The sequence below is a fragment of the Ptychodera flava genome (genome assembly GCF_041260155.1).
Source record: "Ptychodera flava strain L36383 chromosome 3 unlocalized genomic scaffold, AS_Pfla_20210202 Scaffold_27__1_contigs__length_13241970_pilon, whole genome shotgun sequence".
In the NCBI taxonomy this organism is placed as follows: domain Eukaryota; kingdom Metazoa; phylum Hemichordata; class Enteropneusta; family Ptychoderidae; genus Ptychodera; species Ptychodera flava.
Window position 1 is genome coordinate 13,141,463 of NW_027248281.1, and position 19,819 is coordinate 13,161,281.

Below are 19,819 nucleotides of genomic sequence, written 5' to 3' on the forward strand. Positions count from 1 at the left end.
ATGGCTAGGGACGAATCCTTAGATTCTCTGCGAGAATTGTTACTTAAGTACAAGGCTGGGGACTTTCTCAGAAAAAAACTTGGCGAAAATGCATTCAGGTCAGCAGAACCTGGTGAAATGTCAAGTATGGCAATACGTATCGGATTGTTTGGTTACACAGGTGCCGGAAAAAGTAGCTTTGTGAATTCTGTGGCGAAAGCACTGGTGGATAGAGATTATCTTCCTGCAGTAACTCAAACTGGTGGAGGGGAAGGTAGGAAACTTTCAACAAAATTTGACGAATCTATTCAAATTACATTTAAGTTTGCTGTACCAAACATTTGGTAATTTTGATTAAATAATAGAAGTGAGTCTTTCAACTACGATCGCATCTTTTTAAAAGTATTTGCTCATTAAAATATTTACCTAACAATGAAAAAATAAAAGAGAAGTCGGCGGACCACCTTTAGTTACGACTTTTTCTTTACATACCTAGTTTCGTTTTGATGTGTACTCCGACTAATTCAGAAAAAGCATTACAAAGTGTATACTTTGAAGAATATTCGCTTTCAGACAAACAGCTAGAGTGATGAAAGCCGACAATGGTGGAATAAATCGAAAGTTCGCCATAACGTAATTCGTGCTTAAATTGTAAATATGGCGTTCAGTGTAATAACATTGCCGTTCATTTCAACATGAATTCCGTTTTCAACAATCTCAACATACACACAGGGTTGTAAAGTTTTCTTGCCGCCTTTGCAATATCTATTCTTCCGCGTTTGTACAATGAATGTGTATATATTTATTTCTTTTTCCACGAAGCGCCGTCGGCAAGGGTGAAGGCCAATCCCCCTGGTTGCCTGGTAACAATACCGTTAAACAAAACGGAAGCCTGCAAAGACGATTTCAGTGGCGTTGTTGGCATTACAACGTATTGGTCAGATCTGGGATCACACTTAACACTGCCACAATTATTTGTCAAATGACGAAACAACAACAATAACACTCGGATCATAGCCTTCTGATCGAAATACAAAATTCATGTACGCGTATAGCTGGCGTACGGAAAGGGCGCTTGAGCGATATCATCGATTTGGTTTTTTTCACTTAACGAAGGCGAACGATCTTTCGTTGCGTGTCCGAACATCACAGCGTTGTCGTCTTTTGGTTACCTTTGCAGATACCGTTACAAAATGTCAGAGTTATGGGGGAGTTACCAAGTTAGTATTCGTCAATTCTTTTGGTCGCCGTTCGTTTAATTATCACATGATATTTGGGTACTGCTTTGTACTGCGCTCTGACAGATAATCATGCACAAAATACTTTAAAACGATGACACTTATATTTGTGTTTAATTTCGAACCGCTATGGCGACAGTTTATTCAGGGAAAGTTCGGGTGAATGATAGAGTGTTTGACTTTCAGGCGCGAACTACCTTAAAATTTGCAACATATGTATGCTATGTATATAGCTGTTCTAAACCTTTAGCAGCCGCTTAAAAACATATCTTGACAACTTAGGTCAGGACGAATGTTCTTTTCATGATCTTGCTGACTTTGAAATGCTTGGATGTGCAATATAGTATATCTCAATGTAATCACTTCTATTCTTTCAGGAACTATTGCCCTGGAGACATTTTTCCATGACTACGGATTCAGATTGGTCGACACCCGTGGATTCATGAGCATGGAATCATGGGAGGAAAAGGAACTATTTGCCATCCTGTATGGATCTCTTTCAGACTGCGATATAATCGAAAGAGGTAATTCTGTAGAGTTTGCAAAGCTACATCGCATTATTTCCCAATGACAATATATATGAATTGTTTGATCTGCATCAAAAATAAGAAAAGTATCGTACCGTTACTTTTGAATATATATCCTTACCTCAATTACACCGGCATATACTAGTTTGCATATACATCTGACCATATATATAGGTAGCAACGCGCCCCCCAACATCACTCCTGACAATTGACAAGCGCATGAAACAGTCTGTAGAGTAAACACGATAAGTTCCACGCCTAGACACAGACACACAGACACAGACACACAGACACACACAGAGACACAGAGACACACACACAGATATATATATATATATATATATATATATATATATATAATATGTGTGTGTCTGTGTCTGTGTCTGTGTCTGTGTCTGTTTCTGTGTGTCTGTGTGTGTCTGTGTGTGTCTGTGTATGTGTGTGTGAAATAGCCTTATTAGAGACAGGATTCTAGCAAATTTTGAGTGATTCTTGACCTAAGAAAATAAAACTCTTGAACGAGACCGTGTTTTAAAAATCAACGGCAATGTGTACCAACAGTAGTCAGAGCAACCATTTCACACCTGTTTAAGCGCACGCTTGTTGTCATTGTAAAGTTACTCTGGCTGTTACCACTCCCCTGTGCAAGTTTGTTAACGCGTTTGTTAATTTACAAAAACGCAGGGTGATTATTGGACTATTAGTGCAAGATGCGAGGTATAATGATATTAAAATATGCAGATTACATTAATGAGCATTGTTTCGGTATTAAAATTCTATGCTAATGACCCTTAATCAATGTGGAATATTCATGTACCTCGGATCTTGCATTGTATATTATTGGATAGCAAACATTGTCTACACTTCTGTATTGTCATTGCAATGAGTATCTTGCAACAGAGTTTGTGCTACGGGGTTTTCTCACGATTCTTCCGTGCATACGAGTGGCAAAGAAACCCAATACTGAGGATATATGGATTGAGAAAAGTGTTATGTTTCATTGGCAAGCATTCATAACAGTCGCCACAGTGCCTTCAATTGTTTCTGACGATCCTAAGCTAAACATTTGGTAATTATGTTCGACATAACGAGCAAATTCCCCTTTTTTGACAACAAATAGTGCAGTGGATATTCATGAGCTTATAAACAACGAAATTTAGTCAAAAGTCTCCTATTTAGCACAACAACATAATTTTGCGGAGCTCCAATAAACGCTGTTATCCCTTGTCACTCAAATTACGTATTTTGTCCCCACGGTGCTGACTCACTTTTATACCCACGGCCCGCCTTTATCAACGAAGTTTAAACTCTAGTCTGAGTCAACTATTGTTTCTTTTTAGCACAGACAAATATAGACAGACTTGTAACGCGGCATGCCTTTTGTTCCATGGTCGTCTCGGTAGACTATTGGCTTTTCATATTAAAATGAGCTTCAAAGGTGTTAAACTTTTTGGAGGCTTTGTTTGTGGTTGATAATTGCACGAGATTATGCGAAAAATACGACGAGATGGCATCGTACTGCCAGTCGCGTAGCAACCATAGCTACTTTTTGAGCTCTCAGGCCAGAAACACTGCTTCACGCTAATCAAAACATAACACGCCAGCAGTTTCATAAACATGTCCTTCCTTGACGCACGTGTAAAAGACGGTATGACTGACCGTAAACCATTGAGTAAAACCAGACAGTATCGATAAAAGACTTTCAAATTTGGTTCAAACACACTCATTATATATTCATAAAAATATGAGAGGAATTTTTAAAACGGTAAAACTCATTTTCCTGAAGCTCAAAACACTCCCGTTTTTGCTAGCACGTCAATTCCGCTCAGCACCACACGACAACAACAAACTTTGCCGAACATACTTTCGCTTAACAATTGGCGAAAATCCGAAAATTACCGAAGGATGCATGGTCGGCACTCTTCGGAAAAGAGAGGCGAGAGCAACCTGAGGCGATGCGAACATGGATGGGTTACGTAACCGCTTCACGCCTTAAACAATACCCGTTACAAGTCTGTCTACGTTTGTCTGTGTTTCTAGGTACCTGAATGTTATCATCATTGTTATCCTCCCGGGAAGGTTATTACAGCGCTGAGCGACACTAGTACAGTGTACTTTTGCTCGCTTTCTCTGCAGTAAGCCTGTCAGTAATGTAGTTGCTGTTTCAACAATAAACATCCTCATCATGTTTCATATCTTGTATCACCTTTGATCTTTAGAGGGGTTAATAACTCTGCCGCGTTCCAGTGTTTACTGATAGACGTCTATGTGAGGAAGTATTCGAGTAGAATTAAGGCTCAAAAAGGATGACTCGTCTTCAATTGCCTCTTTACAACATCTTTGCGATATTATAGGTCATTATCAAGAGCAAGATTGGAACTAATGTGGGATAATTGGATTTTCATATTTTAAAATTTCTCAAAAGTGTTAGGTGCTCTTTGGCTGATTGTTGCATTATTAAAAACTACTCATAAAGACAAGTGTGTAACTTAAAAAGGAAAGGGGATGAGATTACATTTGCAGATCAAACAGACACTACTTTACCATACTATTATCCAAGATTAGTTCCAATCGTGTTCAAGGCAACTAGAATACGGTAGTAGACTTGCCTCGTAGACTTGCCGGATGTGTGCGAGAAATAAATTAGTGTCACGGTAAACAAATATTTAATCTTGCATTGCTGCATCTCGGTGAACCAATTGCTTTGTGGGATGTTTGTCAGCTTCATTGCCAAAGGGTACGTACTTTAGACGGTTATCACCCAACTGTAAATGTGAAGCCATTTACGAAAAATGGTGTAAGTCTGCCGTCAGTGTGTGCCATGGCCGGCATCACGTTTCGTCTCTTCAAGGAGAAAAGCTCAGTAGCTAGGCTGATCGATTAAACATTCATGGACAATTTGGTACGCCCTCTGTCCGGGTCAGCGTTCACACACCAACTATGCAGACTCTGAATCGGCGTGTAACGTATACAATTCGTTCTTCTAACACCATTGAACACAGTAGCTTTTATAAAGCAGCCTGTTCTTTTGATTATGATTCTGTCTGCAACACGTAGCTCCCTAATGTTAAACAGTACGTGTGAAGTAGGTGAGGCTGCTGGTTTAATTACCAATTCGTCCACATGATCAAAAGCAGCCTCCTCAAAAACAAGTCGAGACAAGCGGGCGTCATGTTGAGTCTTTAATTTCATGTCTTCCTATGTCGATATCTAGCAGATAATAGGTACGAATTTCGGCGGATAAGCTATAGTGAAGAGGTATGTAGCTGTGTGAGTTCTCCCTAGTTTGCTCTTTTACGTACCATCTGTTTTCCGTACATTGCTACCTGGTACGAGTGGCTTCAACATTCGTTTCTTCTTTGGGTTAAGATTTCCGATATTATATTTTAAGGTGAAAATAAATGTTAATCTAACCAAAATTATCATGTCACTACAAAGGTATCGCGGTGTCTATTATAGATTTGATATGGGTAATTTTCCAGCTTAGACTATTATCCATGGAATTGGCTAATGCTGATAATTGGCCATAATCAGTGCCGTAAAGAGTTGATATATCAAGAAAATAAGATAGGTTGTAAGTATAGTAACCAGAACCGCAGAAAGAGGTGCGCAATGCTACATCTCGGGGTTTTATATTGTTTGAAAACTTATGTAAGAGAATGGCTAGGCTGGTGAACGTTCATAGGCACCCTCGATCCAAGGTCGTCAGTCTTCTATTTCAGAGCTCCCCTCTTCTTTTCTTTTTGTATATTGATTAAGCAGAGTGTGGTGTCGGAATTGCTTAAGATTTCATCACTACCTTCAAAGTGTATGATAATCCTGACATTCGGGAATACTGCTGCACGTCTTGCCCACTTGTCCCTACAAATTGTGTTAAAAGTATTTTATGTCCCTATGCAAATGAGTCAGCTATATCGATACTTCCAAAACGATGTGATACATGTAGTAAGCATTATATTCTCATATCAAGTATTTTTTCCTGTATTCAAAGTGTCCGTCAGGCTTCTGACACAATTTTTACCATGTGCTCGACTAACAATTTTATCAGGCACTGGTATCGGTTAGTTTGGTTCATTAATCACATGGTTAAATCATAAATTAAGGCAGAGTGTGTTCCTCAACTTTTTCTTTCTGACATATGAACAATAATTAATTCAGGTTTCCGTGAGACTGGGTGTCTTATTGCATGCACTGGATCAATATGTTGTCAAAATGCCATCAACCTTGTCTTCGTCGGTTTTTTATATGGAAGTATTTAACTAGCGTCTGTGTAGTTTGAGGCACAAGTAAGAAGTATACTGCCAGGTGATCGAGAATGCGATCATAACCGCGATTACGTCACACTGATGCCAATTTTGTTGATTCTAACTCATTTTCACAAGACGAGTCTTGGGGAAAGAAGTTTAAGAAGCGATGTAACCATGAATACTTAATAAGTAACAGTATGATCCGTGTGTGACACACACTAAACCATTTTAAATCCCCTTGTGCTACTGAGAACGTTAAGACTGCAAGCAAACGCTATTAATCGCAGTTAAAACCCGACAAGAAACAAGCTGAAACCGGCTTAAGAAAACTTGAAAACTTTGGAATTCATCAGTAGAAAAAGATATGGTCTGTCTATGGTCGGTGCATGGAAAAACAAGAAAGCAGAGCTCTTCGGATACTAAGATACAGTTTTTGAAAAACACAGAGTCGAATTTTTAAATAAAAGATCAATGGTTGACGTGATTGCTGAGATGTAGTAACTCAGTGGTCAAGAAGCTGTAGTGTCAGCATTGTCAAGAGCAACGTAAAAGAAAAGCGAATAGAAGAAAAAACGGTCATTCGAATATAAACCTCTCAACGTTGAAGAATTGAGAAGACAGAAGAATATATATATGAAGTGACTTCAATAAACGAGTCATTTATAGACAGAAGTCTTCAAAGTCCAAAGGGACTTTACTTGACTTTGCTGCGTATTGTTATCGCTCGAGTTCTTCTACTAATCATGATACTAGCCTAAGAGAACACGACTTTGGTACCTTACTTCAGTTTTTTTCTATCTTTGTAAACTTTTCACATACCTTATGAAATCATATGAATTTTTGTGCACATTCCCATTTAAACGGCTTCTGATCATGTGACATGGTAGCAATTTCGAATACCACAATATTTATAAACGCCGAATTCGCAGACTATAATTGGTACATTGACTTAACAATCTATACGACATTATCTTAACGTTTACAAGGAAAAAAGTAAAACAGGACGGCGTTTCTTCTATTCTACGACCTTCCTCGTATTTACTGTTGGCATATCCCTAAAACATTTTAAACCCTCTCCTATACAAGCATATGGACAACCTTGTTATGAAAATATGTTTGAATATTGATATCTTCAAAATTTGCAAAGGTGAACTTTGCCATACTATTTGCAAACATACCTGTTGCTTTTGTTCCCAATTATTCCAAATGCTAATTAAAGGCTACTAAACAGGCTTCAGATTTATTAAAGAAAAAGGTCAACTTTGTACCCAATGTGTATATGAGAGAGAGAGAGAGAGAGAGAGAGAGAGAGAGAGAGAGAGAGAGAGAGAGAGAGAGAGAGAGAGAGAGAGAGAGAGAGAGAGAGCGCCATGACCTATTTGTCGATTATGCCATACCTAAAAAAACCCAAAATTTGCCTAAACATCATCTTCCCCAGCTACAACAGGCATGCCAACAGGAACGAGAAAATCGTACATTTGGCATAGATATTCATTCCGTGGGAAACACATGTCTATGACACTACCTAAATGTAAGAACTTACCATAACAACAGTGGTCAAACCGATATTAACGGCCAAACGTTTATGATTGGATCGGCCGAGTTAACACATGTGATAAAGGCAACTCAACTTTGGTTTTAAATAACGGAATGTAGTTTTAAGGGCTCAGTAGATCGTAAATAAACAAGCCATTGTCAATGACATAGTCACCGCAAAATATAAATTCTGTCACTGTAAAACATTGAAAGTGCATAAATCCAATAGTTGAAACATACTTCAGAACAAGAAAGCATGTTTTTCCAATAGTTACATACATCCACCAAAAACACTTCTGTAGCATTGATAGGAAGATCACAATATGGTATGTGCATAAGGCTCAGGCGGGGGCCCAGGAAAGGGTACGTGGACAAGTTGCCCAGACAGGCATTGGATATGCTGTTGTTTGGCAGCTATCAAGAATGTACAACAACATGGGGCATATTTTATTGTATGATAATTTTTTGATTTCAGCCAGGTTAGCCTTGGATCTGTTGAAATCAGGTACGCTTTACTGTAGTCTGCCCGAATCAGATAGGGTTATTAGCCTTTTGAAAAGTGGACTAGGTTTTTCCAGTAACACACCTTGCTGTACAGGCCATAGAAAGAATGTTTTCTTCAGGGCCATCGGTATGGACGAATTGTGGCTGTTGTAAGAAAAAAATCGACCCCAAGCCTTAGTACATCCTCCAAAAAGAGAACATCAAAACAATAAAATAAATTCACACACCCATCTTCCCAACTCACATTTACATAGAGACGAGAATGAAAGTTACAATAGTACAGAAATTATTTTTTAAGAAATAAGAAATAACTGTAAATACTATGAATAATGGACAAAGACACTGCTTCTTTTAATTTTATTTATTTTTATTCAAATCTGATCTCCTCTTCACCTGCAAAAGAAAGTGTGAAATGCACAAAAGCTGCTTTCAATGAAGTAATGCTGAATGGAAACTTTCCATATACAACTTGTGCCACACATCATTCAAAAGGAAATTTTCTGCACTGAAAAATAAGGTTTACTTGCTGCAGCCAATTTCAAACCTGTTTTTTGCTAATCGAAAAAAACAAACACATCTAATTTTCTATCTATCTATCTAGAAAATTTGTATAGCGCCTAATATCCAAAGTTAAACAATGCTCAGTGGCGCTTAGAGTTACAATGAAAATGCTCTCTGGAAGATGTAAGTTTTTAAGCGTCTTTTGAAAATGTTGACATTAGGAGAGGTTTTTATGTCCAGGGGCAAAGAGTTCCAAAGGACAGGAGCTGCTACAGAGAAGGAGCGGCGACCATAGGTAGTCAGATTCCATCTAGGTGTGTGCAGAAGGCATTTATCAGATGAACGAAGAACACGTGATGAGGCACAAGGTGTTATTGAATTCCTGAGATATTGTGGAGCTTGTCCATTTAGGGCTTTGTAAGTAATCAGCGAAAGTTTGTATACAATGCGATGATGTACTGGAAGCCAGTGAAGTTGCATAAGTATGGAGGTAATGTCGTCGGATTTCCTGGTCTTTGTAACAATTCTAGCTGCTGTTTTTGGGCACGTTGTAACTGCTGTAATTGTGTATCGGGCAAGCCATATAGTAGAGCATTGCAGTAGTCAAGCTTTGAAGATATAACGTCGTGGACGAGGGTTGCACAGGAATCTCTGGATAAGTACTTTCTGATACGACCAATTTTGCGAAGGAGGAAGTGAATAGCATAATTTTGATCATCTCACAATCCATTGAAAAGTTCTGGCCTCCACAGTGTTTTGTTATGCAAATGATATGGACTCCAAAAGGTTAACGCATTTTGTAGACAACGGTAATATAACCTTGTACAGAACACAATAACTGCTGGTTCTCGAGAAGAAAAATGTTGAAATATTAATGAATTGTTTTGAAAATCTATCATGGCAGCCAAGGTCACATCACCACTCACAATTTTATAGGCCAGATGTTTCGGGCTAATGGCATGCATTGCAAAAAACCAAATCGCCAGTTGATTGGCCCCTGCAGTTTTTGGGATGGAGCCATTTATAATGTTGAGATAAAAGTTGACGTGCAAATGTATGTCATAGTATATTGTCCTTGTGCCAAGTTTGAAAAAATCAGGATGGCTCAAAATATGAAAATATTGCAAAAAATGGCCTCCACATAACCATTTTGGAACATATCATGACAGAAATTGACATGCATATGTATGTCATCGTACATTGTACTTGTGCAAAAATCAAATCAGACATTTCTGCGTAATAGAGTCAGACACGAAAAAACGCAACAAAATGGCCGCCAGACGTCCATATTGGGGGCGTATCTCAACAAAAATTGGCATGCATATGTATGTCATAGCACACTGTCCTTGTGCCAAGATTGAACAAAATCAGATCAGGCATGTCTGCATAGTAGAGTCAGACAGGTAAAAAACGCAACGAAATGGCCGCCAGACGGCCATATTGGGGGCGTATCTCAACAAAAATTGGCATGCATATGTATGTCATAGCACATTGTCCTTTTGCCAATGTCTGAGTGATGGCTCTAAACATGAAAGAATCACAACAAAATGGCGATGGCGATATTGGATTGTTTCGCAAAACAAATTGACGTGCATATGCACCCTAGAGTACCTTATCCTTGTATCAAGTTTGAATAAAATTGGGTCTTGCATCTTTGAGTTACAGCTGCGGACGCACGGACGCTCGGAACCCAATCTAATAGTCCCCCCTGACAACGTCCGCGGGGACTAATTATCCACCTTGTTCTGATCGTTCGTTTTATTTACATGGATGAGACATTATTTCCAGCATCGACAATCATTGGGACTATCTATTTTTAATCCATACATATTTCATCACACTCATCAAAGAAAGCCAATGCTTATAACATTTCTATTTATATCTTCTCTTGATTTTATCAAAGGGGAAGGCCAGCCAGCGTATGGTCCTGGTGGCTGTAACGTCCAGAAAGGGCCTTTATCAGAGCAAGTGCATGTTGTCCTATGGTTTGTAAAGGCCACAGATGTGCGATTGGACCAAGACTCCTACACCATGAAAACTGAATTCATTCGGAAACATCTTTTTACTTTAGGTATGTGCACTGCAGATGGTATATCTTATCACACACGCATTACACACACACATACATACATACGTCTCTCTCTCTCAAACACACACACACACACACACACACACACACACACACACACAAACACATATAGTGGTTTTGATACTTTATTTCTATATTTGGTCATCTCAGTGTTCCTGTGTCTCTGTAAACGTTTTTTAACCAAGACGGCGTCATTCTTTTTAATTTAATTTGATATATTCATGTTAGTTTCTCTAAGTCTCTCTGCGTTTATATTCCATTCCGGAGTTTGTCAAGACATCATTGATACAAAGATTATTTGAAAGATGAGACAATTTTCAACTTATTGTACACTATTACAATAATAAAAACAGTAATCCACTGACAGTTTGAACACATCGTGAAACCATTTACTGCGATTTGATCATCCTTAACACTTTACTTTCTTGTGTCATTTGAACTTTAAAACACAAATTTCAAAATTAATTTGGCATTTTGAATACTCTATCTTTTTACTACCGTGATCAAACTTGACTACTTATAAAAATTACAACTGATGTTGGTGGTGGACTCGATTCGTTTAGTATCATACGTTTATGAAAAATAAGTTAAGATCAATACAACGGCAACCTGTCTGAATAAAATACGTGTTACATTTGCCGAGTCTTGTCTGAAACTGGCGTACTGCAACAATAGACATTTCTTCCTAGTCAATTTTTTCCGCAACTTCCAATGGCTGAAAAATAGACCTCTCATTTCAGCCAGTTTTTCTGTCACTTTGACAGTCAATGATCAATTTTTAACACTGGTGATTACAATGTCTGCACTTGTGATTTCTCTTTTACCATGAAGCATAACATAAGATGACTGTTATATAAGCCTACATTTGCTAATTTCTGATTCACGAGATTGAAAAGTCAATAAATATTTTGAGAGCTTACGAGATCCTTACCAGCTTTTTTCCCGACCCCTAGGTGATTAAGTAGTTTAGATATTAATTTCGATTACGAGTGATATTCTTTCAATTCCTATTGTTTTCGGACTAATGATATCACAAATCCTGATATTTTGAACTCATGGGAAAAAAAACGCCTAGAATTTCGATGTCCTATCCAATTACCCTTCGTACAAATAAAATGCAATACCGATTTTTTTCGAAAATCAGTTTTAGAACCAAACCGCAATTGACAAATGACTGGTGACAAAAAACAACCAACTAATCCTATTTATCTTTGCCATCAATACATCCCTGAAAGTATAGTTGCAAAGCAACGAATGGAGATATTTACCCGCAAAGGTTAAGGACTTGCTATAGATGTAATGTAAAACCAGACATTAATACATAACAAGGACAATATTATAGCTTCAACGCATAAAAAATAATGTCTAATACCTGTCACATTTAAAACTTTGCTACGGTTTGTACAAAAAATGACGGTAATGCCGATGATTGTGGTTGTCATGTTAGTGGTGGTGTTGGTGGTGACGAGGATGATTATGGTAGAATTATTTATATACAACTATTCGGGACTTCCTACTTCGTTAGTTGTTCACTAATGCTTCTTCAGTGTTGCCCGTTTGCTACTGTAAACTGTATACGTGTAAGTGATGGCTTCAGTGAAATACTTCACCAGCCGGTTTATTTTAAGTTGTTTATGTAATGTTACCGATGACAAAAAGTATATAATAGTTCACATACATTGCATTTTATTGTTTTATGGGGTTGATTCAAGTTAAATTAATGAATTGTAAAGCCTTAGTAACGTCATATGTTTCTGTTGGGAGCAGTCGATAACACAATTATCAGTGTAGAAGTCCAATCTTCAATTTTGAAAAACAAATGGTCAGTCTCTTTATGACTCGCGCATCGCCCGTGCACCTCTTTATCGAGGTCTACAATAAGAACGTTACATACAAGAACGGAAAGAAAATGCATATTCAATCCAGCAATGTATAACTTTTGAATCTTCTTCTATTACAGGTGTAAATATCATTCCACTCATCACATTTTCCGACAAAATGGACCTTGCTAAAAAGGAAAGTTTAACGTCAAAAGCCAAGGAACTTTGTGATCCATCCGTAAGAAAGTCTCAAGAGCCTTACTTTATAACAAATTACACGCCGGAAAACTCACAGAATTATGAAAAGAGTCACCAAGAAAGTGTTTTGCGTGCGATTAAAGAAGCCATCTATCAAGGAGAAAGGTCTTTGCGTTCGAGACAGATCAAGCGATCATTTAAAAAGTAATATCTTGTCCAAATCTTAAATTGCTTATGAGGTGGTCTTGTCTCTTGTTACATGTTATTGTAAAATGTAATTCCAATACCAATTATAGGTATGTAAACTTTCAGCTAAGTTCAGATCCTGCCTAATCAGAAAATGCTTTTCGCGAAGGTTTCATCCTTGAAGAAAATCTTATCTCTTGATATATTTTCTGGATATAAAAAGTGGTTTTGACATTTTACGGTGTATTGCCGCAACCAACAGCACGCTACCTTAACAACAATAACTCTGTTTGATTTTTACTATTGAAGGATACTTTTCTAATGACTTGTTGTGCTCTGCCCATCAGCAGTAATAACAAGCATGTTATAAATTGTATAACAAAATTTATTTATAATACATCTAGAGATTTTTGTCATTTCCAGTGGACAAAAATCAATATCCTTTTTGCTTAATAAAACAGGTAAAACTAGTCACCTAACGGTCCATCTTACAATTCTGGGGGACTGAGTACAATATGTGTAGAAATTTTGAAAAATGCTAACTCTTTCTCAACCGAACGCAATTTTCAAAATAATTTAAAATTGGAGATAAAGAAGAATATGTGGATGGTTGAACTCTGACTTTGTCTACACATAGGAGACATCCCTGAGGAATCTTCAATAGTAGGAATCATTATGAATCACGGGATTTTCCAGTAATGTGCAACCTAATGAAATCTTGTTGACATTATACACGTCATAAAAAAAACTTTTGCCGGAGTTATACTGAAAGAGACATAGGTGTCAAGCTATATTGCTCTTTTTGATCAAAATATGCTATTTTCTACTTATTTCACGCCCGCAAAGGTACAATGTACTTGCACAAAGCGGGTTGGAACAATTGAGAAACTATCGCCACAACGATTTATTGTCATACTGTATGACAATAAACGTATAGGTAGTAAAACCGGTCGGTTGTAGCTTGAAGTTCAAATTTTAAAACTTGAATTAATAAATAAACTGTCGTTTTGGCAACTCAGAGTTTGCCTTCTTCAGGGATACATTTTGGACCATTTGGTCCTATTCTTTGCTTAACATTTTACACAATAACGCTTCGTTTATTATTACAAATTTTCAACGATGTAAACACTGAAGTCTTTATATTTAGGATAAGGACTTGACGTCAAAAAATTGTTCACTTTTTGTGGTGAATTTGGAGTTGTCAATAAAACTATGAACACGATATTCACATAATGCAGACTGAAGTAATCCGGTTTGTAATCTTTCTTTCTATCACCTAGAATATGTGACACGTGTTTTCAACAATCTATAATGGAATTCCAATTCTTGCCACATTAGAAACTGGCAAAATTAGATCAGTTGCCTTTCCGACCGAATATTTTGGTGATTATCTAGTTGACTCCCGCACCGTTCACAATCAGCACATTTCCTAAATTCCACAACGTGGTCGACGAAATTAGATGTGCATAGCCTAGTTATCTTGATAATCCCAAGTTAACACGATTGGAACTAATTTGGGATAATTGGTTTTTCATATTTTTCAAATTTCTCAAAAGTGTTAGGTGCCGTATAACTGAATGCTGCAATATTGAAAATTACTCATAAAAACAAGTGTGTAACGTACAAAGAAAAGCAGATGAGGTTACATTTGTAGATGAAATCGACATTACTTCACCATCCAATTATCCCAAATTAGTTCCAATCGTGTTAACTGTTATATTTATGGAAGCCGAAGTTTGTTTCCGAGAAAATTGATCTCATTGTCAAGTTAACAATGTACAGGAAAACATGGCACGTTTCTCAGGATTTGGTCAGAATATGTGTAAAAACATATGATTATTTTGTTGCATCTTGTTTTTTTTTATCCTTCAGTCGAAGTCACTAAGAGGTTGAACGTTTGTGATGTCATAAAATTTGAAACTTTCCATGTTTTCCTGTACTTTGTGAAACAACTTCTTAGAGCAACGCTTCAGAAAACCTGCTTTCGGGTATAAATGTTTTAATGTGCGATTACTCGTGTTTTCAAACTTATATGACAAGCTTAAACGACCATATAGACATCTTCTCCCACGACCAATGTCCCTCATTGTGCAGGGACACCCCATTACTTGTCACGATGACAACATCATAGTATCTCAGTCAAAGATCTATGGTTAATCGATACACAGCCGACAATATTGTACAGGCAGGGGGGGGGGGTATTGTGAAATGAATGGATGGCCAGCGGGTTATTCAACAGATGCCTTTAGTCCAGCGGCAAAATTATGAAGTCAAACGTATATTTGTTTAAGAACGATCAACCATCTCGTAAAGTAAGCACGAAAGCACAGAGACATGATCGGGATTCAGTATATTCGCAAAATGTTTGGTCGCTGCGTCAGAGGAACAATGAATAAAACTATGAGGAACGATGAACTTCGCATCGGCATCATATCATTTGTCAAGCCTTAGATTAAACTGTTTAGGCAGTCTGTTATTGTACTTTTAAAGGATTTCAGTTGTTTCCAAAATTTATTCTCAAACTTTAGCGACAAATAAGAAGTGGTGTACTTCAGCTCAATTGCACGATATGGCATGACACCTGGACGGGTAGGTAGGTAAGCAACTTTCTGTATTTTATACACCTGCTTTCTCTAGTGCAAAGGTGGGTGCCTGCTACTTTTCGTACTACTTGTGTGAACCGGCTGGATTATATACTTGTCATACAATGGGGTAAAGTCATTTTATCTTACTTGAAGTCTGTTTTCTTTTCCGGGAGACAATCATCAAGATTTACAATTGGTTTACGGGGTACTTATGCAGGACTAATATTCCTCCGAGGCTGTTGCTCCCCGAGTTCGACAACATTATAAATGTTCAGATTCGTCACGAGTTGTTGCATATGGCGTACCGAAGACTAAACAGGAGGGACTGGTTGTATATTTAAGAAGTGACAACTCAATCTCGACAGGGTTGAAATAGTAGCGAGTGAGGTAGTTAAACGGTATGGTCGTTGTGAAAACTGAATCCCTCGCAATTTACAGTTATTTTCAAGGAGAGCTTAGAGGTGAGAAAGACTTACTAGATAAACCATAGAGAAAGATAGATAGAGTGGCAACGGGTATTGTTTAAGGCGTGAAGCGGTTACGTAAACCATCCATGTTCGCATCGCCTCAGGTTGCTCTCGCCTCTCTTTTCCGAAGAGTGCCGACCATGAATCCTTCGGTAATTTTCGGATTTTCGCCAATTGTTAAGGTGAAGTACTACGAATTACGTCAAAAGTAGGTTGTGGTGTCATTTTCTTGAAACTTTGCACAAATATTCTTGGAAGTTTTGCAAGTGAAAAAATGAAATAAAAAATGTGGGTCACCACGTTCGTTTCCATGGAAACGGACGTTAAAATGGCGTCGTTAGAAATAAATAAAAATGATATAATTCACTTAAACTAAAGAAAGCAATTATTAAACGCTTAGCAAATGAGTTAATTTGATAAATACCAAGACTTAAGTCCATATCTATCGAATGTATAGGTTTCATAATGTTTGTAAAGCAATTTTAACATAAGTATCGATAAAAAAATGACGACATCGAAATTAAATCACTACATAATTTTCGAACTTTCTTCCCGTTGCTTTGAATGGTGTCATTTTGACCAAACTTGGCGAATAAATCCTGACATAATACCATTTAGTTTACACTTTTAATAGAAGGGTGTCACCCCGCTACTTTTTACAATATCTCCAGGTGAATGGGTAATAAGCGCCATGTAAATGGGAGAGAAATGTTAATTTTTCGCTCATATTGAATAAAAACCAGATCCTAGGGGGTCAAAATATGACAAGGTTATAGGTCACATGTATTTCTAAGAGACTGGGTCAAAAAATTAGGTAAAAGCGCAATTTCAACAATGACAGGTGATGTTAAATACATGCGCTTCAAAATCACCCATTTGCGGCAGGCTTGAGTTAAATCTGCGCAGAAACGTTCTAAAGCGCGTGCGCGTCCGAATTCGTCGCCCTTTACCTTAAGCGAAAGTATGTTCGGCAAAGTTTGTGTTGTTGTTGTCGTGTGGTGCTGAGCAGAATTGACGTGCGAAAACTGGAGTGTTTGAGCTTCAGGGAAATGAGTTTTACCGTTTTAAAAATTCCTCTCATATTCTTATGAATATATAATGAGTGTATTTGAACCAAATTTGAAAGTCTTTTATCGATACTCTCTGGTTTTACTCAATGGTTTACGGTCAGTCATACCGTCTTTTACACGTGCGTCAAGGAAGTACATGTTTATGAAACTGCTGGCGTGTTATGTTTTGATTGGCGTGAAGCAGTGTTTCTGGCCTGAGAGCTCACAAAGTAACTATGGTTGCTACGCGACTGGCAGTACGATGCCATCTCGTCGTATTTTTCGCATAATCTCGTGTAATTATCAACCACAAACAAAGCCTCCAAAAAGTTTAACACCTTTGAAGCTCATTTTAATATGAAAAGCCAATAGTCTACCGAGACGACCATGGAACAAAAGGCATGCAAGTGTTGCCACTCTGTCTATATGTTTCTCTGTGGATAAACCTTCGTGTCAACTTCGGAAAGGCGAAAAAAGTCGACCGACTTGGCTTTAGGGGACACACCCATCTGCACGTTTTACTTGCTTATAACTATCTAGAGTGCGGAACTCTCGATATCACATGTGGGTTACATTACATGCATATTAACACTGCACATCCCAACTAATAGATTTCACACATTTTTAGAATGTCCTAATTCCAACAAATTGCGCCATCATGTTTTGCCAACACCATATTACGCTACCTAACCTGCCTGTTGAAATATCAATTTCTTGTCATCCCAAAGATGGAAGGAAAATACCTTACACTGCAGAGCAAATGACATTGTTTATCAGTATTCTTGAAAAAACACTAATATCAAAATGGAGAAGTTTAAGGAAGGGTAGATGTATTTTTTATATTATTAGCTTTGCGATCACAAGTTTTGCCTTTCAAGGTCATATGGCTAGGAGCATATCATAGTAAGTTATAGGAAGTTACATTTGACTCTGCGAACATCGTCACAATTTCATTTTTTTTTTTTCAAATTCCGTTAAGGCATTTGGGTGGAGTAGGGGTATCTACAACAAATTAAATATTAAACGGTTCCTTATCCATGTCTTTTACATTAAGTTGATGTAACTATGTGGGACTTACGCAAGTATTTACACAAATACACTAAAATCGAGCATCTTAGTCTTGCCACAGGATGGATTGATGAACTTCCTATGCAAGTACTGAATTAAGAACCTAAAAACAATTTTGCAAGATCTTTTCAAGAAGTTCCCTATTCCAATGTGCATTGCGTTCTACAGCTACGTTCACTTTGAAGGTAGTATGCGCCTCGAAAGTAAAAGACATAACTTTCGCTAAAATTTTCCTCAAGGAATCTTTCAACCATTCACTTTTAAACTCACAAATAAATATTGGGGTCACCGTTCAAGTTTTTATGCGTGAGAAACAAATTACTCAAGATTTAACGATATTTGAAATTCAATATGACCACCGTCCCTATGTTAACTCCCAAAAGAAAAATAAAAGTTTAGATTTTCAAAAAATTTAAGACGATGAAAGCAGCATGCGAAACTCACGCTAACCCGATGGCCCGAGACCAGCAGTTTTCATCCTGCAACTCTTGAAAGATGTCCTGCTGTTCCTCAAGATGCGGACCAGTAACTTTCCATATAAGTAAAGAACTTTACCCGAATATTTGGCTAAGCTAAATACCTTACAAGTCTTTAAGGAGATCTGCAAAACATGAAATTCGCAAATAAAAACTGAGCAGACTGATCGGTACCGCATCAAGGCGAAAGACTTTCCATTCGTTTTCTCGCGAGAGTAGTGGCACAATTTAATATACTCCCTAGAATTAACCATGTGTTAGGTTCGAGATCTCGTTGTGATCATAAAAGCGTCATTGTTTAGCGTATCGACATCGAGGTAAACTGCTCTTCGCATTTAAGTGCTAGTACCTCAAAAATGACGAGCCAGAGAAGCCAGAAGTGTTTTTGAAAGAGTCAACTGTTGTATTGACTCCATTTGTGTGTGATCCAATGTTTGTTGTGTGAAAATTTACCAATCCCTTATCGGAGTTCTGAACGCGTAGCTTTTCCGTGTTGGCACATGTTTTAAGCCCACACTTGTGCTCGTTTTCTCAATATTAGAAACATTTGTTGTGAAAGGCTGTTTTAAGAAAGCAAACGTGTATGTGTTTGGTTTTTAACCTTTGGCTGATTTTATTTTATTTTTTTATTGAGATCAGTTGCCAAAATTTTTGGTTTTGATAGTCATCTTCGTCTCCTTTCCTTTAAAACAATTAAGGCACAAAACAACTATATGATGTTAGGGTGTTTAAGTTTATTTTTTCAATCAAATGTTCTAGGCCCTACACTGAGCGCTGGTAAAAAATCTGCATTATCTTTGGTTTTGACCTGAGGATCGGACCGGTTGATTTCCTCAAGGGCCAGTAATCATTTTAAAATTGCTGATCCGTTTGGCCAGTAGAGATTTTGCGTGAGTTTCGCACACTGGATCAAAGTCTTTCTTTTTCAAAACGTCTCATAATGAACACCCTTAAGTGGCAGATAAGGAAGAATTGAAAAAAACGTTTAAGAGTTCAAATATCTGTCCCGGCATTCAATCATTCAAACACTCAATCACAGAGTTTGTTAACCTTCAACCCATTCAACATAAACATCAAGCTTGATCAATTTTGCAATTTATGGACAGAATATATCTGTCTCTCTGTCTGTCTGTCTCTGCCTGTCTGTCTGTCTCTCTATGGTTGTGTCTGTGACATATGCGACAAGGAGGAAGGGAGGGAGGGGAAAAGAGGAATGGAGGGAGAGCTTCCGCTGCGGTGACACAGCATTCATTGCGATTTCAACAACTCGTCAAGATTTGAGTTAACAAGCCCTGAAAATGCTTTAATTTTTGAGATATAAAGGTCAAACAATGAAACGGAGACACTTC

At 37.7% G+C, this 19,819-nt stretch overlaps 1 protein-coding gene across 1 annotated transcript; it reads left to right on the forward strand.

Moving 5' to 3' along the window:
• Window positions 1–13,045, forward strand: LOC139126279 (interferon-induced protein 44-like). The gene is made up of 4 exons (XM_070692323.1): window positions 1–253; window positions 1,595–1,741; window positions 10,436–10,603; window positions 12,582–13,045. The coding sequence occupies exons 1-4, from the start codon at window positions 1–3 to the stop codon at window positions 12,845–12,847; spliced, it is 834 nt and encodes a 277-aa protein (XP_070548424.1). The 3' UTR covers window positions 12,848–13,045.
• Window positions 13,046–19,819: the final 6,774 nt, after the last annotated feature.